Consider the following 23,699-nt stretch of genomic DNA (forward strand, 5'->3'; position numbering starts at 1 on the left):
TCTACAAATCTCAGAGCTGGCATATTTGGGCACCTGCCAAGGAGGGCTGGGCAGAGTGCGACAACTGTCTCGGGGGGGGGGGCTGATTCTGGGTGTCATGAAAGGAAAAGGAAATGGTTATTTAATTGTTGTTATTGTTGTTGCTATTTAATCTCGGGGAGAGATCTGTCAAGCAAAGAGGACACAGCCTACTCCTGGGGCCCTGCTCCTGCTCCTTTGTCCTGTTGCTTCCTGTTCACCTGCCCTCTCTACAAATGACCAGTAACAAAAGCAAAGAACTTCAACATCTGCTCGACTTCCCTCTGGCATGTGGGCTGAGTCTAGACAAAAAGGGCTAGTGAATGGGAAGCAGCCTAACAGTAAGGAGGAATGGCCACTCAGAGAAGGTGAGCCTAACTAAAGACATCTTGCCCAAGTGACCTCCAAAACCTGCACAATCTCTAAACATGTGTAATGCCTTCCAAATTATGCTCCCGGACGGCATTCCTTCACATAATATTTGCAAGCCTCTTATTATGCAATTTGATCTGATCACGTGGAAAGTCTCCCTTCCAGTGATCATCAGAAACATACAGCATTGGTGTGGAGACTGTCCATCTGATTGCCTGAACCTTGCAGACATTATATCTGTTACACGGAGTGGCAATTTGTGGAATGGCAATGGGATCCAAAGTGCAGGTTGTAACATCTAATTGGTTGTTCCAACTATAATTTCCAGCACACTTAATTCCATTAACTCCACAAATAACGTACTGGAGATGGTTCCTTGAGAATTGCTCCACATTAACTATCCAGGCACAGCAATGCTAATGCAAAAGAAAAGGCAAGTAATTAAGTCTTATTCTAAGAATCACAGCTCTGGTACATTGATTCTGTTACTCAAAACTTGGATTTTTGCTTGGTGCAAAATGTTAAAAATATGAGACTCCAGCATTATACCTCAGTATAAAATTTATCTGCTTACCCACAGAAAGTTTAAATGAATTGTAGATAACATAATCTAGATTTCCTAGATGAGCCTGTTGCCTTCCAGAAGTTTTGGACTACAACTCCCAGGGTTTCTGACCACTGGCCATGCAGACTGGGGCTGAAGAGAGTTGAAGTCCAAAATATCTGGAGGGTCCCAGGTGTTCTGTATGAATGCCATAAACTAACTGATTTCACTGTTGACTATGTAGCCATAATCCTCAAGCAAAGCTCTAAAGTATTGATTGAAATATTTTAATTAGATAATGATTTTTATTAGAGTAAGCTAGTAAAGCAAAAGCTTGTAGATGTCTGATTGAAGAGAACTTATTATTAAGTGTAAATCAACCAAAACCCAATGGCTCAACCTAACAGCATGAAACAATCTGAAATATAATTGTTAATTATATTGGCTTGGATGCTAAGTTAACTTAAGCGAGGCAAGTTTTTCTCCCCTCCTCTCCTCCGCAGCCCCCTCTGTGCCTCCGCCCCATAATTTTAGATGATCCTCCCATCACACATTGTTCAGAAAGACCCCAAAGCGTCTTGAGGGACTTTTCAGGGGTGCAGTTGGCCACAGAAGGGAGACGGGACTGGAAACTTGCCTTCCATGAACTTCCTCAAGTCAAATCATCTTAGGTTTGAAGCTAGTTTTTATTGGCGGATAAAGAAATTTCCAGAAATGTAAAGATGCAGCTGAATGCTTCCTTACATGGAAACGAATTCAACTGGATACAATGGGACTCACTCACTTTCAAATAAGTGGTCAGGAATTAGGTGTGAGGATCCACGAACAACTTCAGGCCTTACGCTTCAAATTTAGCTGACATCCATGCAATCCTGTGCTACAGTGGGAAACAGAATATAACAGCTGAAACTGATAGTGATGAAGATGGTGATGAAAACAACATTTTGTAACTTTGATCTAGATTTGTATTCATCTTTGTTTTCTGTATGCTTTGGAAGGCCCAGAATGGCACAGGTTGTATGTGTGTGTGTGTGGGGATAGAGACAGGAAGGACAGAAGGTGGCCCATTGTATCTCAACCTAGGGGGCACAGATTAGCTACAGCCTTTTAGCGCTTGGCAAAGTTGCACTAGCAAAACACAACAAGAAGGTATCATACGTGTGCTTAGCGAGAAGGAGACAATGGTCCCGTTCAGAAGACATCTTAAACCATGGCTTTAACCATGGTGGTTAAGCCAAAAAGCCAGGCTATGTTCAGAAGACACCTTAAATCACGGCTTTAACCACGGTGAATAAAGCAAAAATCCTTATTCTCCATGGTTAAAGTGATGGTTCAAGGTGTTTTCTGAACACGACCCGGCTTTCTGGTTTAACCACCATGGTTAAAGCCATGGTTTAAGGTGTCTTCTGAACGGGGCCAGTGCTGCAGAACTTCGCCACACTTTAGCTGTTGCAGTACAAACCTGCCACAGCACCAACAAAAGTCTGAACAGTTCTCTGGGAATAAGCAAGTTTAAATTCTAGCACAATGAGTTGGGGAGACTGTGAATTGCATTGGAAGTCTGCATTCTTGACAATGCCCTATAGCACAAACACAATTCCATTCAATGGAGCTTCCCACTTTGAAGAATGAGATGTAAATGTGTTTAGTTATGCGAGCATCCTAATGCAAAGGCATGAAAAACAATATGACTGAATGATGCTACTTCTAAAAATGCAAACTGTGATCAAGTCAAAACAAAGTTTTATTTGCATAAAAGTGATACATGTGAAGAAACAACATAAGCAATTCAAATGAATTGTCATGCAAGCAGGAACTGAAAAGTGTTTTTTTCTAAATGTTGCAGATATACTTTTTAAAAGGATACATATTAATGGCCTACTCTCTTCATTCATCTGGTTAAAAAGGGGGAATGTGCAAGAATGATGAGACACTAGATAATATGTTTTGTGTCTGGACAGCTCTATAAGTGAGAATGCTGAATATTTGTAAGAAATAGGAAATGACAGGCTAAAATTGGGTTTGAATCTGTCCATATAAGGGGGAATAGAGGAAATTAAAATCAATCTGACAGATTCTCACTTTTTCAAATTTCAGCTTTCTAGTCCAGAGTGCACATAAGTGAAAGACTAGTATGATAATAGCCAGAACTTTGAAAAGGGGCTCTGTTGATATAATAAAGGGCAAGATGTGTGTTTGTCCTCCATAATACTGTTTTGCTTTGTCCTCCCTCGTAACACAGTAGCACTTGGGAAAATGACATGCCTTGGGCTTCCTGGGTCTAGCATACTGCATAACACTGCATACACAGTGCTGGGTGGGTGGAGGGTAGCAATCTCCCTCTGTCCTGTTCCCATCACCACAATAGCAGCACCCAGGTAAGTGTGCAACAGGAAAAGTGGACAAGAGTGGTTTGTTTTCTATGTGTCAATTAAAAGCTGTCCTGAACTAAGAACTTGGGATCATAAGTTTGAGCAACATTTCCAAATGAAAGGCTTTTGTTGGTGGAGCAGCCAGTTTACCTATGGGCTATGCACAACTGAAAATTTTCATGCAACTGTATTGCCTTGTTCACATGGAATGAGAACCCAGAATATGGGTTGAGAATGAGCTGTCACTGAATTGTGGGTTGTTGTTGAATCGTGGGTTGCCATTACATGTGAACTCCATGCACTATGGTTTAAGCCATGAACAACCCAGGAAGAGAACCATGGTTTGTTGTTGGGGTCTGAACTCCGGGGTTTTGGTGGTTAACAACCCATAGTTAAACCATAGTGCAGGTTTAGCACTTAACGATAACCCACGATTCACCAACAACCAACGATTCAATGACAACCCACACAAAACCTATACTCAACCCATAATCTGGGTTGTTGTTACATGTGAACCAGGCCAAAGACAACGTCTAGCTCAGGGGAGATAAAAGGATACTAGAGGATGGATTCACAGTACTGCTAATACACACATCTAAGACACTCTCTGGTGAAGTACACTTGTGGTTTGCCTGCACTGCAGTGAACAAGGCATGCTCCTGTACAACTGCCCATGATGAAGAAGGAAGGCTGCCTGTGCCTAGCAGTGGGCCATTCAGCTGCTAGGGCCCAGTATGCCCCTGACTGTGGCTGGTAGGAATGTGTGCTGGAGGTATATACAGGAGTCAGTTTTCTATATCATGCCTTGGAACTGGGTTGGACCTGGAAGAGGTCTTCATAGGGGGATTCTGAGTGCTACAATTGCATGACCTGTTGCTGGATCAGCATGTAGCCATTGAACACTGATCTATCCAAGAGACCAACTAGCTCTGAGTCCTGGAAGAGCTGGTCCATGTTTCATTTCCACCTGGCCTGGGAGGGCAAGGCCCTGACTGACTCCAGCTACAAAGGTTGTTGCTCCTGCTGAAGGTTTAGGGATTGTTGCTGGAGGCAATACTTAAGTCTTACATGTGATTACTTTATGCTTTTAAAAAATAATAATCTTTTATTAGGCTCTAGTTTATTACTGTATTGCTTAAACCTAGACTATTATTATTTAAATTTTGTTGTCTTACAATTGTTAGCAAATCATCTTCATAGAATCATAGAATAGTAGAGTTGGAAGGGGCCTTTAAGGCCATCGAGTCCAACCCCCTGCTCAGTTCAGGAATCACCTTAAAGCATCCCTGACAGAGGGCTGTCCAGCTGCCTCTTGAATGCCTCTAGTGAGGGAGAGCCCACAACCTCCCTAGGCAATTGGTTCCATTGTCGTACTGCTCTAACAGTCGGGAAGTTTTTCCTGATGTCCAGACTGAATCTGGGTTCCTGTAACTTGAAATGTTATTTTTTTTAAGCAAGTCCTTCAGATGCTGTTGTGAGCCACTTTGAGCATGGGATGCCATGGAAGGGTGGCATACAAATCAACTGATGATGATGATCCAACTCATTTCCAACTTCCTCTCAATCTTTGGGATGAAACCTAGTGAATTAGCAATCCCTAGTAAGAGTAGTCTCAGAACAACACATACCCAGATGCAAGTATGGCTGCTCCTCATAGGCAGCAACAAATGAGGATTAGAGTGCACTTATTATTATTATTATTATTATTATTATTATTATTTTCATGGACGTGCTGAATCATGCCCATTCACACTGGTAAAGCAGTGCTTACATCATTACTAATATAACCATACATGACCCATTAGATACACAATCAGAGTGTGTAACCTGTAATGTGCTGAGGGTTAATGGCACAACAGATGAGAAACCAGCCATAAGAACATAAGAAGAGCCATGCTGGATCAGATCAAGGGTCCATCTAGTCCGGCATTCTGATCGCACAGTGGCCAACCAGCTGCCCAAGGGAAACCCAAAAGGAAGACATGAGTGCATCAGCACCCTCCCACCCATGTTCCCCAGCAATTGGTGCACAGAGGCATACTGCCTCTGATATTGGAGGTAGCATATAGCCTTCAGGACTAATAGCCATTGATAGCCTTCTCTTTCAGGAATTTGTCAAATCCCCTTTAAAGCCATCCAAATTGGCGGCCATCACCACATCTTGTTCCAGAGCTATGCACTAGTACAGGTGAAAACAATTACTTTTTTGTGGTGTGATTAAGTTCTTGGCACAATTACGGTTGCTGGTCTGACTAAGTCCTTGGTATCTGTGCAACTGTGTTGCTCCAAGCCTCACCATCCCTCTTCGAGCAGATTAATTCTGTCATTAGGTAGGTCACCCTTTGCAAAACTGACATAGCCATAGGCGAAGATACAAAGTTCGTTAGAAAGAAGATGACAGCAACAGATTTCTGCATAACTGCTTGAGCTGTAACAGTTTGCTCCAGATTCTTAAATACTACTTTTAAATGCTTGAATTGGGCTTTAATGGGCTCAGAAATGAATGGCTGCTGAAGGGGCATTGGTTTAATAAATATATAGTTCACACATCAACATCTGGTGGTGAGTGGTGCGTGAGAAGACCCACTGAACTACTCAAAGCAATCCAAGTAATGAAAATACATCGCCTGCTTGACATTGTTTGAAGAAAATTAGATTTTATTGACATTGGCCTATAGCATAGGGATCTATTACGAATCAACAGTTTGTACTTGTAGAGTGTATGCTGGGCAATTTTTCAACTCAGCAGGGAAAGATGCTTAACGTTAAGGAGTGTCTGGATTTGTCAGCCTGTGGTGCAGACTATCATTCCCCTATGCTAACAGCACTGTCAAACTGACATCTATTATTTCAAGGGTACACTCAAAGGCAATCTCCGACACAATCATTTGGTCCTGTTCTAGAGATTAAGAAGTATCATCATTCCCCCAAGGAAGAATAGATTAAAGCTATATATTTAATTTTCTATCATGTCTGATGTTTCATAAGTAACTCCTAAAAGTTAAGGTGAACAAAAGAGGTGAGTCTGGAACTGCATCATAAAGCTACACTGACTACTGTAGAAACTGTATTTAATGGCCAAGACGAAGGTAAGGACAACTACACACCCATGCTATTTACATTATCTAAAGGACACTATTTAAACATTATGAGAGCTTAGCTGACTAGTACATAAACATGTGTGGGCCATCTTAACCTCTCATATTTCCTTGCAAAGCTAAATATTGGCTGTGGTATTAGCATCACAGAATAGCTAGTACAGTTGAATTTAAAGAGATGCAGTAACAAACTAAACAGCTAGTAGTAGTTAAGTACCTAAAAATGGTGGAAGGCCAATTCACAGCACCATTGTCTTGAGTCATGGCTCTTCAGGCAGTATCAAGCAGGGCCATTATGCTGGTTCCATTGTGCTAGCAGAACTCACCACTTGTGCAGTGGGGCCTACCTGCTTCTAAAATAATCACCAGAAAGAAGGAGAAATCAAGACAGGTCAGCACAGCTCCCTCCTTCAAGCTCTGTGGACTTGCCATGATGTGGAAATTAGTGTTTTCACGAGTTTCAGGTTATTTTTAGAACTGCAAAAGCTACATTGCATAAGCAGAGGCTCATAAAAGAACATGGGAAAAATAGTATAATGTAGTCATGGTGAATTGGTCCATCACAGTACAACACTGTGATTTTGGTATGCTACTTCAAACATTTTGGTTGGAACTAAATGACATGCATTCATCCCATGGTGATTCGTGCGCACAGATGAATTGGCACTAAGTGAAATAGATGGAAGTGTGCAATTATGACCTTTTTCTGCTATAGTCATGGACTAACATGGTTATGTGGATAGGACCTGAGAAAACTCCTTAAGATAAAGGACCTGAGAAAACTCCTTAAGATAAAGGGAATCCCTTTCTCTTTCTTTCTATGATTAAGTTCTTGTCTTGTTTAGACAACAGAAACGTATTCTTTCTATTTCTGATGCATCTGCTTGGCCTACTTTAAAATCCTGGGTGCATATCCTCTAGCAGAGTAGGAACAGTTTGTGCTCTATGAAAATTATTGCTACACAAATAATTTAGGCCTAATCTATACCAAGCAGGATATTGCATTATGAAAGCAGTATGAAAGCAGTATATGGTGTGTATCAATGGGCCCAACAGTTGTCAGTACACTTCACTATCACTATAAAGCAGTAGTGTGGCTCCTGCCTTTTATATACTGCTTTCATAGTGCAAGATCCTACTTGGTGTAGATTAGGCCTAAGTCTCCCTACTACTGTCCTAAACTAGAATTCAATTGTCAGTATTAACCTTAACTCAAAAATCTGTAGAACACTGTCAGCTTTTCTACACAAGGCTGTTAATCAGCTGTTAATATTCAAAATGGCTGCAGAATGTGCCCAGCATGCTCCATGGCAAACCTTGGGTTAATTAATTAACCCACAATTTGCTGTCGTTAAGTATGAAGCGGGTCACTGGAAGTTTATTTCACAGACAACAGATATTACGGGGGTGGGCTGAGCAGTTCCCAGGGAGGGAAAATTCAAACTGGCCAATCAACAGCCTGGGAAGACTTGGTCATTCACCTCCAGGTTATGAATGCGAAGAGATGTAAATTCTGGAATCTAACCATGGTCTATGCTGAGAGGCCTTTCGAGAAAAAATGGGGCGGGGGAGTTTGGTTCATCACACCTTCCCTCTCCCAAGCTTGGGTCCTCAGTGGTAATGAAGATTGCAGCACAACTTCTAGAGTCAAAGTTAGCATCAATTATCCTCTCTTTTCTTTTATTTCAATTCCCAATGTAAATTCAACCCTTGCAGCATACGGGCCTTAGTCTATCCCACAATTATAAGTATATTTACTCACTAGTAGACTTACTATCTTTGAAGTCACATGCATAAAGAAAATGGTGTTATTGAATGACACGTTCAGTTGAAACTAAGTGCATAGATATTGGCACCAAACAGAACCGTAATTACACTGACTGACAGAAAATGTTTAAAATACAAGGTCAACAAAACCACAATAATCAACTATGAGAACAAGTGTAATACAAAGTGCAAATATTCGCTTTCTGATTCTGCCTATCTTACAGTGTCATTCTTATTCATGTTTTTGGAAGTTACTCCCAGTGCAGCCAGGCTTACTTAGAAATAATTCCCACTGAATAAATAATGTATTTAAATGTATTTAAGTTTGAGGTGCTGGGTTTCGTCATCATAACAGCATTCTAAATCAGGAAAAGAAAATTTTGTATATATTATCTTCCGGATGTTCCAGCATGGGGCACAGGTGGGCCTTCCCTTGCTGTGAACGCTCATCCATAACTTAGTGTGAATGGAAAGCACTCTGCGTCCTGCTCTCTGTACACAGAACAAGCAGGATTGTGCCCAATTGGTAGGCAAAACCCTGGTATTTTTGAAAGTGCTTTCACCTAAGAAACTCCTCATATTATAACGAGGCAAGCATAATAATATCAACTTAATTTCACAGAAAATCAATCTTGACAATTATTCTCCATAACCTTTGAAAATGAGTATCGTTCTAAGACTTAGTATTCTCCCAATTCCTTCAATATCTATATAGTGAAGGGTATAAAGGCTAGAACCATATATATTTTTGCAATTAATTTCCTTAAGATAATGTTAGAAACATCAGAATCCTTAAAATATAGATGAATTTCAAGGTGAGCTGGCTAGCAGATGTTATTAATGGCATATGATTTATTGTGACATGAAATTTGAGCTGAAACCATATGATTAGCTGGGCTTTTTATAAATTATAATTGCCAACTGCTGAAAATATGCAGCAAGACCCTAATAAACCAGCTTCACCATTAGCGTCTAGAAATTCTGCATTTGCGAAGTGTTCAATAGCTCCTGCCATTTGTCTTTGGAAGAACTTAGAATGCCCTTGGCTAGTATTCTTGTTATAGTATCATTCTTGAGAGACGCCTTCTGGAGATGCGCTATTATAAACATAGATATTTATTATAGGATATAGTGAAATATGGATAGTGCTAGATTACAGATGACATGTTCTCATAATATGACAGGCTTATATCATCGCAACTACAGCTTCCTATATAATTTAGGAAACTCAAAGCAGCCATCACCACCAACACCACCACTTGCCCTGCTTCAAAAACTTTGTCTACATAGTTATTTTAATTATCTTATAAAATTATAAAATTATTTAAGGTGCAAGCAATTCTGTCTAGGGCATGCTGGGAGTTGCAGGATATTTTTTTCTGTCTAAACATGAATAGAATTGCACCCTTAAAGTTTTTATATACCTTTCTGCCTGAAAGTAGACCCTCCAATGAAAACAAAAACTAAAATGTAACACAGTTCAACAACAATTAAAAGGAACGACAAGGAGCAATTGGAATAGTTAAGTATTTTAAATGTTAGTAACAAAATCAGACAGTAGAAACAACCCAGAAATAGCACTACTGCTACTCCAAGACTTTCCATTAAAAAAAAGAAAGAAAAAGAGAAAAGATCTTGGTGAATTTGGATGCTCAGGAGGGAAAAACACCAGAGCTCTCTAGCAATTGAATTCCACAAATGGTGTGGTACCAGTGGAAAGGTCCTCTTCCTAACAGCCTGCCATCTCTGAAAACGGGGGCATGCAGAACAGGGCTTCCGTTATGATTTCTGGGCAGGCAGGTATGGAGATAGGTGGACTTTCAAATATCCTGCTACTAGATTGTTTAATGCCAACACTTTAAACTGGGACATAAAATGAAGCGGAAGCCAATAAGGCTGTTTGAGCATTTGGGGGAGGGGGGATCTGTTCTCTGTAGCGAATATCCACTAACTTTCTTGGCCAATTGTGACTCACATAAAGCATGCTGAAATAATCTCATCTGGCATGAATAACTGTTAATAGGTACTCCTGAGCCATGGCTGCCACCTGGGTATGCAAAAGAGTTCCAGGAGTACCCTCAAGCAGTGAACTAATCTTTAAGTAGAATGTAACCACACCCAGAACATGTTGTATAATTACCCTTGAGTTACCTATCATCAAAATCTTTAATCTTATCTGAATTCAACTTCAGTTATTAGACTATTTATTTATTTATTTATCCCACTTTTTTCCTCCAAGGAACCCATCTGTCATGCCCCTATTGGTGGAATCCTCCTCATAGGAGGCGCTACAGCTTCCAGAGACAGACAAAATTGAGGGGCAGCATGTCAAAAGACCAGAAGGAGTGCTCACTTTCAGAGGAGGGCCCTACTCATGAGAAGTCCTTTACTCCTTATTTTAGGGGCCCTACTGGCCTGCCTACTGGCTACTCCTTGATTTAGTCTATCTCTAGGAGCTCTAATTCTGCCTCTGAGGATTCCCCCAGCAGAGTCCATTGATTCACCAAGACCCACATATGTAGCCTGGTCCCTGAGATTGCGTGGCTGTTCCCAGTCCTTCCCTGAGTTCTATTTTCTAGGGTTGTATATAGAGCAAGGAGCCTCCACAGATACAATAAGATCCTCACTAAAGAGGCTCATCCTGAACATTGGAGGAACTTCACAATCTCACGGACAGGCCTAAGTAGTGCCTTAAGCCCTGCAAGCATAAATGCTGGGAATCCTCCAGTTCACAAAGAATTCCACTAGTGCTGGTGCCATTTATCATAGTGATGCTTACAATAGTAAGACATCTTTTGCCAAGACAGCATTTTTAAGGCCATGTTTTACAATATGGAATTTTCTCTGTCCCCCTTCCTGTCTCAAAAAACAAATAAAAAATAAAAATAAAATGTGTGTGTGTGTTTACAAACACATCTTTGGTTTTCCAAATAATATTTGCAACAACATTCCATGTAATAAATAAATAAATAAATAAATAAATAAATAAGGAACACAAGGAAAATGTATAAAGCTTCATTTCCCCAGATTTTAAACCATTTTCCAGGCTTGGTAATGATAAGGAGCCTATATTTGTAAAACAGCATTCAGTTGCTCTTACTTGTGATGAGTATGAAAGAGGCTCCTGTCAGCACACAAGTATGCAAGTGGAAGCAAAACATAAGGATTCACAGCTGCAGCTGTCTAATAAGTGTTCTGCAATGCCTAATGGCAAAGTGTCAACTCAGGGATCTTCAAATACCACACAGTACATCATCATCGCTATCATGCTGGTCTAAAGAGTCAAGCATTTTATATGCCAAAATGGTTTATTATTTAGAATGGTACCTACTTCAGTTATGATATCAGATAACAACTGATTGGTCTAGAGTGGGGGGGGGGAGAACCCAGAAGATTCATTTAGACTAGCAAGGGCAGTTGTTTTTTACAGGGTGGGTCGATGGGTGCCCGGATCTGTTACTGATTTTGGCACAAGGAAGGGGTTTCCATTTTGTGCTTTAATTGTTAGTGTTGTTTCCCATTCCTACACCTCTAAATGATGTGCCTTTTCTCCACTTTTCTTTCTTTTCTTTTCTTTTTAAATGAAAGTACAGGGCTTTCCTTAGTCCCATGCTGCTCTTCTTACTGGCCATTGTCTCATTACTTGAGGTTTTAATTTCATTTCATTTATAAGAAATGTATACCACCTATCTCTCTGGGCAGTTTATTTATTTATTTATTACATTTTTATACCGCCCAATAGCCGAAGCTCTCTGGGCGGTTTACAAAGATTGAAACCTTAAAAATACAATATAATAATGTAATATAAAAGCACGCATACAAAAATATCAAACAATTTTGCACAAGTACCAATGAAAATCTCAGGACCCATTAGAAATGTTATCACATGCTGTAAAAAGCCTGGCGGTAGAGGAAAGTCCTAACATGGCACCAAAAGATGAAAAGATTCCATAGAGTGTTCCATAATTGAGGGAATAGCACCAAGAAGGCTCTCTCCCTTGTTGCCATTCACCAAACTTCCCTCGGAGGAGGCAATTTCTCTTTACAAGGAGTTTGTGTCATTGCACCAGTGTACAGAATTTAGTTAGATCTTTTATTTGTTGACTCACTTAATATACAACAAGCTAAGTATAACTATTTCATAAATCTAGAGCTTGGCTACTTCATAGCCCTAATTCCCTTTTCCTGGAACAAACTGATAACTTGATACACAGGTGGAATTTCGAAAACCTAGCATTTATTAGGCAAAAAGCCTACGTTCATTGAAGAAAACATAGGAAACAAGCAAATATTTGTCAACAGATTGGTTCCGGGGCAGTAAAGGACAAAACTGAAATGAAAGTGACAAGAGTATAAGTGGGGACACACCTTGAGTGTCATCAGATGGGGGGGGGGGGAATTGGGTTTCCTTACCATTGCTTCCCCTCTTCTGTTCCACAATACTTCCTCTTTCTTCACACGGGGAAGAAAGCAGAAGTAAACAATAACCACGTGGCCCCCATTCAGTGGCCATTTTTATGACAGTGCTTTTCCTGTACACAGCAGGAAATGGTGGCACATTGCATTATTTTTTAAAAAAATGAATTTACCAGGATTCTTTTTTGTGATGGAAAGAAGGCCAGAAGGAATGGGAGAGACATGAGAGGCAGACAATGGGGTCAAAAGGACCTGCAAATATCCGTAAGTGGGCAGTAACGAGCATGCGATAAAACGCTCGTCTGATGATGCTCCTTAATACAAGGCATAGTGTTGCTATGACTAGTGATACTATTTACTTTCATGATGAATTCATAAGCTTCTTTGCCAGGACACATGCACCTTTCTCGCCTGAAAATAACCCACTTGTGCTGGAGGATAGGTTCTCCAACCCCATCAGCTCTTACCTGCTGTTGAATTTCTCTGGATGTTTTTCTCGCATGATGTGAAATCTGTGAGCAATTGAAGCATCCTGGGGGGAAAAAAGGGGGAGGGGAATCATTTTGGGCACAATGATAAGTACAAAATATTAGTACAAACCCTGTTAACCAAATAAAATGGCACCTATTTATTTAGAGAATTCTTACCCATTTTTCAAATTAACAAAATTCATAAAATTCCAAAATGTAATTATCATTGAAGCATAGCATCACAATAAAACACAACATAAAATAACACTATAAAAAGAACTGCCTAAGACCATGCTAATAACTACATGAAAACCCAGAAGCAGCAGTCCTCCTTGCAAAATGCCAGTTCAATTAAAATTGTTTTTGGGGACAGATGAGTGGATATTCTTCCAGCCCTGACTGACAGTAATTCCTGCATTATCGTGTAATATGTGCTCCAGCTCCTAGTTGGCAGTAAATAACTATTTTGGGACACCAATGTCCTACTACTGCCTATGAACGAAGAGGGGAGCCTAGTTGTGGTTTGTAGTCCTCCAGGATATCTGTAGCAGTTAATAACGGTGCTGTGAGTCTGCAGCATTGGTGTTGGATGAGCAGCATTCATTTGCTTATGCAGCCCCTGGGTTCTTCCATGAAACTAGATGTTGACAAAGTGCGCACGCACATATACACACAATTTTTAGTTGAAAAAGTGAAATACAAATAAAAGAATTTAATAATAATTTATTTCCAATATTTATGTACCGCTCCCCATAGAAAATTTCGGAGCGGTGTACAAGATAAAATAAAATAAAAACAGAACAAAACACTTTAAAATAGATTTTAAAAGAAGCAAAATGTACAGTGAACCGTGGCTGGTCATTAAAGAAAGGCTCCCTAGAACAATAATGTCTTCAGGAGGTGCCGAAAGGAATACAAAGTTGGCACTTGCCTGACCTCCAGAGGCAGGGAATTCCATAGGAGGGGGGCTACCACACTGAAGGCTCTTCCCCTGGTGGACTCCAGTCGGGGGATGGATCTATGTGGAACCACCAGGAGCATAATAATAGTTGTGGTAGTCTTAGGTTATAGTTATTTAGGGTACAATCTATAGCGATGATCATAAACCTCTGAACCCAGAGATTTATAGTCATCCTATGTGGGTTGGGAGGAGCAATGGAGGCAATCTTTGCCTCCCCATCTTCCCGCTCTGCATTTCCGCTAGACGGGCTTTTTTGCTGTCTAGAGAAAGCATCTCAAAAAGAGAAGGCTAGCAATGGTTACGAGTTCTGATGTACAACCTCCAGTATCAGAGGCAGCAAGCCTGTATACACAAGTTGTTGGGGAACATGGGTGGGAGGGCGCTGTTGCATCATGCCCTGCTTGTGGTTGGCCACTGTGTGAACAGAGTGCTGGACTAGATGGACCCATGGTCTGATCCAGCAGGGCTGTTTTTATGTTCTTAGAAAGGAGGGAAGGAGGCGAGAGAGGCCTAGGGATAGCTCATATCCTGGCCTCTCCAGTCTCCTCGCCTCCCTGCCCACAGAAACATCCCACTTTTCCACTTTCCAAGATCATGTTCCTGATCTCAGTGAGTCAGCCACCATGGTTCTTTTCACACCAGCTGGGAGGGAGAGCCGGGGGTGGTGGTGTCAGAGTTCCAACTCCCAGCTCCCAGCACTGTCCATGACTTCGGTCTGGGAATCCAAATTATCCCATGGCTCCTGAGATGCTGTCTAAGGGCTATGGGATCGTTCCCTCTATATATGAATCAAGTGGCACATTTTCAGATCAACTTTATCATAGCATAAGCTTTCTTACATTACTGACAATGTATCAGCATCTTTCCTGTAAGTATTCTAAGCAGCAATAACAAAAAGTTGTAAGCAGGAGCAATGACAACAAAAGCTTACTGAATAAGGCTTAACTTGATTCAGTAAGCATTGAAATATACTTTATAAACATGTGAAAATCCTTTCGTAAACTCACGAAATATTACTGAACAATGTAAAATACAAAATATTATTCCATTACTGAATGACACAGTAAGAGCCTGGAGAATGGGTAGCAGAATATTCGATTCTGCGTCAACATGTTGGACTTGAAATAATGTATCACTCATAATTGTTCCTTATATAATTTTACTGTCGTTGCTGACTAGCGTCCTTAGACCTGTTATAACAAGAAAACTATGTGCACAATTTGATATTAATTAAGAAATATGTGCACAAAATACTATTAATGAATAGTAAGGATTAGTTTATAACTGGGAGCCAGCACCTAATTAAAAGCTAGCAGCAGCATATATTTATGGCTGTACCTTCACCTTTCCATTTAGAAAGCCTTCAAGGCAACTCACAACAATATAAACATTAACAGCGCAATCACGTGCAGACATAACCCTGCTCAGACATAATCTTCATTGAGTTCAATGAGCCTTCCACCCAGGAAAGTGCATAGAGGATTGCAGCCCAAATGAATTTAAAAACCCTTATGGGCGCAATCTTATGCATGGTTAGCCAGAAAAAAAAAATCTACAACTCCCAGCATTCCCCATGGATAGGTTTGCATCCTAAATGAAGTAGCAGTAAAACAGATTAACTAGTAAAGACTTGAGAGAATAAGAGTATCTTAACTTTTTCTCTGAAAAGAAAGTACAAAAGTATCCAGTAGATCCAGGTGGCAATCCATTTATTTATTTATTATTTATTACATTTATATACCGTCCCATAGCCGAAGCTCTCTGGGCGGTTTACAAAAGTTAAAAACAGTGAACATTAAAAAAGTATACAAAATTTAAAACCATAAAAATATAAAAACAACAGTATAAACAGCAGTATCCATTAAAAAACAACAGTTCTGGGGTGGACCCCAGAACTGTTGCTGTTTAATGGATACTGCTGTTTATACTGTTGTTTTTATATTTTGATGCTCCCCCATTCTTTTCTGTTGTTCCCCACCACCCTCACAATGCCAAATGCAGCATGGTAGCAGCAAAACAAAAAACAAAAAACCTGGTGGCCTGCTGCTGAAATCTAGTGATAGACCACCCCAGAGTGATCTTAGTGGTTTGCCACTGAATTTCAGTGGCAAACTACCATTTTTTTAATATATTTTTTGCTGATGTGCCACTGAATTCAGCAGTGAGTGGTAGAGGCAAGGGTGCAGCTGGGAGTGAAAAATGCCCCCAGATCTCCCAAAGTTGCCTGCCACGGCAGGAGATTATTATTGCCAGATTTGGGGAGCAGAAACAGATATACTAGGGTGACCAACTGTCAGGATTTCCCCGGATTTGTCCTGGTTTTTGTTCTTTCCATGGTGTCGGGGGATTTTCTATAATTTTCAATAATGTCCTGGAATGACACACCTTCCCCTTTAAGGCTGCCATTAGCATGGCAGGACGGAATGACATGCTTTCTTGAGGCACGTCATTCCCCCACCCCGAGCTCCAATTGAGGTCTTAAAGGGGAAAGTGGGTCATTCGTGGACATTATAGAAAAGGCCCCAATTGGAGTGGATGGTGGTGGTGCAGAATGAAATCCTTTCCCCTTTCCACTCCAATCGGGTTCTTTAAGGTGGCGGGGGAATAACGTACTTTCTGCAGTACTCAGAAAGCTGCTTCCCCCCCCCCCACACACACACACTAGATGTCCTCTTTTTTGGTTTCCCAAATATGGTCACCCTAAGATATACACTTAGCAAGAAGAAAGCAATATCTGTATCCAAAAAGGACAATATAAATCCAAGGTTGAGCTATCAGCGTAAGAACCTGAGCTACTGTGCACACACAGAAGCCTACTTTGTATTGGGTGTAAAATCAAAGAGAGGTCATAGTGGGACTAAGGAAATCAAGTAGAGGATGTTGCAAATCTGAACTGAGTCACAAACAAAAAAGATATGTTTGATTGTATGTTTCACTGGGCTCAGGAAGCTGCCAGATGTAGATTAAGAGTGAAGTGTATACACATGCAACTTCTGCATTAATGTCTATACTGTAAGGCCCTCAACAGCTTAATATTTCATAGAAACTATAGTAGCACAGAACATTTCTCCTCCCCCCCACCAACTTCTCTTTCAATGAATTTAGCTAATATCATATGCCATCTTCTTGCTGTTATCCTTAATCTAGAGATTGTTAAAATCCATTCCAACAACTTTAATTCTTTTAAAAATAAATATTTGCTATGGCAACATTTGTAAAACATACATAAATTAAAAATTAGGCTGTCTTGCCAAAGCACTGACTGCGTAGAATGTGGATTCTTAAAAATAGAAGCGAAGTAGGAAGAAGAGCCTCTGCTTCTACTGGGAAAATCAATCACAGAATTTAGCTTTTAGCATTTTTCTTAAAGTGGAAATGAAATAATGCTGTCCAGCTGAGTGTTTAAAACTAATCACTTTAAATATTCACTAAATTCAAGGGGTACATTAATATATACCACTGAAATAAATGGCAGTTAAAAAGTATGGAATTTATGCGCATAATGCCCCTCCTTCACAAAAGGGAGATTTTGTGGGGAAGAGTTGCAAGTGAAAAGGAAGGGGCTGCTGTGAAGACTATTTGTGCCCCAGCCCAGATCTTCCTTTTCCATCTACAAGCCTAGTGAACTTTAGGGGACCACAAGTAGTGGTCTTACATCACTTCTCCTTTGTGCTAGTGTGCCAACTTCATCACCTGTTTCCTTGGTCCTCTTCCCCAAGATAAAACTTTTTAATCTGAGAAAAACAATGGAATTTTCAGGGGGAAAGGGGGGAGTATCTGGCTTCCCCCATTCGGGATTTTTGAGAATTGCTGTCATATGCCTGACACCCCTCTCAAGTACAAGGAGTTTTTGTAAAGTTGAAATAGTTTTCAGGACAAACATTTTCTTTGTTGTGTTTTGCTCTGTTGGCCAGTGAAAATCTGTTTGCTGATTTTCTTTTAATCACGATTGTTGTGTTCATGTCAACTCGGTTCACTTCATTTGTAGGATGTTAGTGTGACACCCGAACCCAGACACTCTGGTTGTTTAGACGTTAAACAACCCAGAGTTAACCCAACAACAAATACATGATTACCATTACGTATGAACTGAGTCATTGTGTTAGGTCTGATGAATTGGATTTGCTGTATGTTTAACCATGTGTTTCATAGCCCATGTGATGTGATAGCATGTTTGGTGATCTGCAGCATTAATTTGTTGCCCTGCACAGGCTTTGGATATGTGTGTTTCTTTGTTTAGGGGAGGTAAATTGCAACTATTGGTAGTTGTGTATTATTGCAATTTATGCTGCCTTTCTAGGATTTATTGCTAACTAGTTTGCAACTTAATACTGTCTTTGAACAGACAGTTTTTGATTTAGCACTTATTCTTTTTTGTCTGTTATAGCTAGGGATACTGGCAAGGTCCTCCCAAACCAGGCTTGGAAATGAACTTCTAAGGAATTTAAAAGCCTGCCTTTTAATAGGGAATTAAAAACTAGGATTATAATCCAGTGAAGAATTTCTGGCTCTCCCCCATGAACCCTGTCAGCCAGTCCTTTACCCCAAATATACACTCCACCTTCCTTTTATGTACATTTCAAGCAATGTATGTGGTGTGAGCGCGTAAGAAGAGGACTGGAAGGAGGTTTTCCCTTTTCCATCTCCATTACATTTTGGGTAACAGAGCATCAAGGCACAAAAACCCAGGATATTATTGGGGATGTATTCGTTCTGAATGCTCTTTCAAGGCTTTTGTACCTTGATGTTGTTACCCAAAGCATGGGATGAGAGAGAAGAAAGGAGGGATTTAAAACAGGGTATCTGCAGCATGACTAGAATATTTTCCCCTGTCCTGGCAAAATGTTGCCAAGATAGCAGGAGGAATTGTTCTCTGTGTTGGCTTCTTTATATCGGTATGCCAAAAGAGGAAGAGGATATGGTCCTGCCATGTATCTGAAACTGACACTTAAGGAAACGTTTTTCACCTTTGTTCATGCATCTCTCCAAAGATCTAGGAAATGGGGATCCTTGTTGGCAGAAGGAAAAATGTTGGGTAGAATGGGGCACCCCTTTCAGTCCAGCAGTAGCAAATATTAACTGTTGATACTAAAGAAGTCAATAATTCAACTTTATAGTGATTTCTTAGTTCTTGCATTTGCCCAAGACCAGAAAAGAATCTCAAATCAATCATTAATCAATCAATCAAGGTTTTCCATGTAAATAAAGTGTTGAACTGGCCTGACAAATAAAGGGTTAAAATTAAGTACACTAAACACTTAAGTTGTGAAAATACCTGCACTTCGTAATAAAAGTAGTTCTATCCCAGATGAATTATTTGCATGTATCTTCCTGCTGAAACACTTTTCTGAATATCTGTTTTGACTAAATAATTTAGATAGGCAAAAACATTTTCCACCGACAATACCCAGCTTATAGGATTCAAAAGAGACACTAATTATCCTTGGCATCCTTTGACAGTGGATGATTTTGAAGTAAAATGCTACTTCTATTTATTGAGCAGGCAGGTTCTATTATGTCACATAAAGGCTCTAATTCACAAGTTATTACTTGAACACATCTTTAAAAATATATTCACACACAAAAAAATCTTTCTCGAATCCTCAAAATAACATGATTTGAAATCACTCGCAGTGGAATCTATTGCCCTCATTGGCATGATTGCCCCAATGGAAAGAAAAATAGCTTCAATAAACTATGCCTATATTTTTACTGCCATCAAATAAATGAATCTATGTTGTTGTTGATGATGATGATGATGATGATGCATTGTCTCAAAAGGAGCCAGTAAATCCGGTCTTGAACTGTAATCCAAATGAACAAATATTCAGCAGCAAATTCCCCAGAACTTCAGCTGCTGGTTGCCAAAGTATACTGGTGACATTTCAGCCCAAGACCACAGATGACCACACCTAGCATTTCCATGATATTAAAAAAAACATGGCAGACAAGATGGCAGCCTGCAATGGTTTGTGCTAAAAGCTTCACATAACACATCAGTTCTGAGGAGGGATTTTAAAAGGAAGTGTGTGTGCGGGGAGGGGGGGAGGAGAGATGTGCACAGCAAGCTGCCTTATACCAAAACAGATCATTGGTCCATGTAGTTCAGTATTAGCGACACTGACTGGCAGTGGATATCCAAGTTTTCAGGCAGGATTCTATTCTAGCTCTACCTGGAGATTCCGGGAATTGAAACTGGGACCTTCTGCATGCAAGGCATTTACTCTACCACTGAGCTACTGAGTAAATGCAAAGTTCAGAGAAGCACACAATCCAAAGGATAATTGTTACAATGCATGCATTATCCTGGGAGATGTGGAGCTGGTCCGTTTGCTTTGGAATACACCCAGACTGCTGAATTACACGATACATTAAATACATTGGGGGAGAGAGGGGAACGAGGATCACAGGAAGTGCCGGTCCTATCATGAGCCACACTGAGCCCCTCGTCTTGTGGTGGATTGGGGTAGGGTGGGGGTGCACTACATGTGCTTGCTTGCCCCCTGCCTTAGCCCCCACTGCTGTGCTGCACCTGTGCTCCCACTTTGTCAACAACTGCTGCCTCAATGTACCAGGTGCTTCTGAGCACAAATTTCTTTTAAGTACTTTTTTAAAATCTTGAAATGTAGTGTTTCGGGGGTGGGCTTTGTGTAGCTGCCTTCCGGCTAACATTTCCTCAAGATGCATGGTGGTGACTAAACGAGAAAGAGATCTTGGGATTGTGGTGGACAGCTCGATGAAAATGTCCACCCAGTATGCGGCCGCTGTAAAAAAACGCAAACTCCATGTTAGGCATTATAAGAAACGGAATTGAGAATAAAATGGCCAGTATCATACTGCCTTTATACAAATCTATGGTGCGACCACACTTAGAATTCTGTGTACTGTTCTGGTAACCACACCTAAAAAGGGATATTATGGAGCAGGAAAAAGTGCAGAAAAGGGCAACTAAAATGATCAAGGGAATGGAGCATCTCCCCTATGAGAGAAGGTTACATCAACTGGGACTGTTTAGCTTGGAAAAAAGGAGGCTAAGGGGAGACATGATAGAGGTGTACAAAATTATGCATGGTGTGGAGAATGTGGACAGGGAGACATTTTTCTCCCTCCCTCAAAATACTAGAACCAGGGGACATCCCATGAAGCTGATTGGTGGGAGATCCAGGACAAATAAAAGGAAGTACTTCTTCACACAGTGCATAGTTAAATTATGGAACTCACTACCACAAGATGTAGTGATGGGCACCAATTTGGATGGCTTTAAAAGGGGGTTGGATAAATTCCTGGAGGCAAAGGCTATCAATGGCTACTAGCCCTGATGGTTGTGTGCTATCTCCAGTATTTGAGGAAGTAAGCCTGTGTGCACCAGTTGCTGGGGAACATGGGTGGGAGGGTGCTGTTGCACCAAGTCCTGCTTGCTCATCCCTGGCTGATGGCTGGTTGACCATTGTGTGAATAGAGTGCTGGACAAGATGGACCCTTGGTCTGATCCAGCATGGCACTTATTTTCTTATGTTCTTATGCATGTTTTGTGAGACTGCAAATGGCACTTTTAGGAGTCCAAGCAAATAATAAGCACTATTTCCAAACCAGCAGATTCCAAAGTAGTTTCCATTTTGCCCTCACTTGTATTGGCTTCATGGCAATGCTACATGATGTAGCATTGTCATGAAGCCAAACAGAGTGAGGGTAATGTGTCCTGCCCTCACTCTGGAGGCTGGCTGGGGGAAAAATGGTGCCCACCAGCCATTGGAATTCATAGTAGTGCATAGTAGGGGTGTGCACAGACCCCCCCGATCCACTTCTCTTCCAGATCTGCAACTTCTGGATCGGGTCTGCTCCGCTCCGCCTATAGTCCGCTCCGGTTCGTTGCGAAGCTCTGGATCCGGATCGGAGCTCCGCTCCCCCCCCCATAGGCTTGCATTGAAATCCAAAAAACCCTACAACTTTTTTTCTGATAAAGTTAGAAACTTCAAGTTCGGCACCATGACACCTCATGGACGTATACACACGCATGCCAAGACTCAAGCCAATCCAAGCATCCCCTGACTTTCGGGGAATTTTTGAAAATCGGACACCCCATTTTCAGACATGGGATTTACTCTGACGTTTTGACTATGCACTACTATTCTAAGGGTCCGCGGTCCGCTTCTACTCCGCCTCTGGACAAGGCGGAGCAGGCCAATTCGCTTCTGATTCTCCGATTCTAATGGCAGAAGGTCCATTGCGTCTTCCCCCCACCACACCTCCTAAATTAATGAGTCCCTGCCCACTTCATAACATATTAAAAGGTGGCAAAGTTGGGGGAGGCATTTCAGCTCAGTCCTGGTTTCATTTATCCGAATATCCAAAGGCCACTTGCACAATTCATTTCTTTATTTGATTACCCTTTTTAAATTTACAATTACCTTTAAAATGCAAAATAGAGGAAAGAAACCCCTCAGCTCTCTTAGTGCTATAAAGCTGTGTGAATTTGCAAATCAAACTGCATCTACATAGAAAACCCTTTCAGCTGTTAAGTAACAAGCTGTTAAGTAACACTGTTTAAATGTGCTACACAAGAATAATGCAGCTTTGTTCTACAAAGTAACTAAGGGGCTGTCTTTATGGGGCTGGATTGGCATCGCCTCCCTCTGAAACCACTGCATTTTCCCTTTCCTGGGTGGTGTGAGGTAATCCTGGTGCTGAGGAGGGAGCACGTGGTTATCCTGCGGCCATCTGGGTCCCAGAGTTGTTCCCCCACCCTCTTCCTGGTGGTAGGTGACCAATTGTTGTCGCTTTCCACCACGGACCACCCTCTGGTTGGCCATGGATTGGACCCAGAGTGCTGTCAAAATGGTGGAAGAGCTGTACAGACGTCACTCCGATTGAAAAAGTCAGGGTAAATCCTTGACTTTTTCAATCCACAGCATTGTGGTGGCTGCAAAGCTGCACCTGTGTCATTTAGACAGTCCCTAAGATAAGGTAAAAAGGTGAGGTAAGGTAAAAAAAAAAAAAATGCCAAGCGACCAAAGTGTCAAATTTAAAAATGATATGTCTGGGTTCAAATTTTAGTCCATCCATCTCAGTCTCTTATAAAATCATCACTGGCTTCCAAGGGGTTGCATCCAAAGTTTCCCTTCCTCCAACAGAAAGCTCTTTCCCTTTGATGCAACTTGGGGATTGGCATTTGAGAGCCAACCTCAAAGACAGGTGCTCCTTCTGTCCAATCACCAGCCTCTAAAGAATATTTGCCCCTCCTTTCCTTTTGTCATTGTTAACCATGATTTAGAGCAAGGATGGGCAGAAAATATCTATCCAGAAATTTTGGGGCTCAACTCCCAGCACTCCTGACCATTGTCGATGGTGACAGAGCCTTTTGAGAGTAGAAGACCATAACATCTAGAGATCTACCTTCTGCCCACACCTGGTTAAGAGCAGAGATCTGAACTTGTTGCCCTCCAGTTGTTGTTGTTGTTGGATTCCAAACTCCCATCAACTCCTTTCAGCATGGCCAATGGTCAGAGGTGATGGGAATTGTAGTCCACCACCATCTGGTAGGTTACAGTTCCAAATCGTGGTTTTAGAGTTACATATTCAGTCTCACTAACCATGGTATCCTCATAATCCAGAATTTGAAACCACATGTTGAAGTGGATTTGAAAAGAGTGTTTTGCAAGGAAACCTGGTTAGCATTAACCA

General features: G+C 41.0%; 1 protein-coding gene across 1 annotated transcript in view; it reads right to left on the reverse strand.

The window, feature by feature from the left end:
* DGKB (diacylglycerol kinase beta) overlaps positions 1–23,699 on the reverse strand; it is a 317,020-nt gene that overhangs the window by 146,479 nt on the left and 146,842 nt on the right. Inside the window, exon 21 of the mRNA XM_063123607.1 lies at positions 13,055–13,119. Within this exon, the coding sequence (XP_062979677.1) occupies positions 13,055–13,119 (65 nt within the window). The remainder of the gene's footprint in view (positions 1–13,054; positions 13,120–23,699) is intronic.

Source organism: Elgaria multicarinata, chromosome 1, assembly GCF_023053635.1.
Source record: "Elgaria multicarinata webbii isolate HBS135686 ecotype San Diego chromosome 1, rElgMul1.1.pri, whole genome shotgun sequence".
NCBI classification, from domain to species: domain Eukaryota; kingdom Metazoa; phylum Chordata; class Lepidosauria; order Squamata; family Anguidae; genus Elgaria; species Elgaria multicarinata.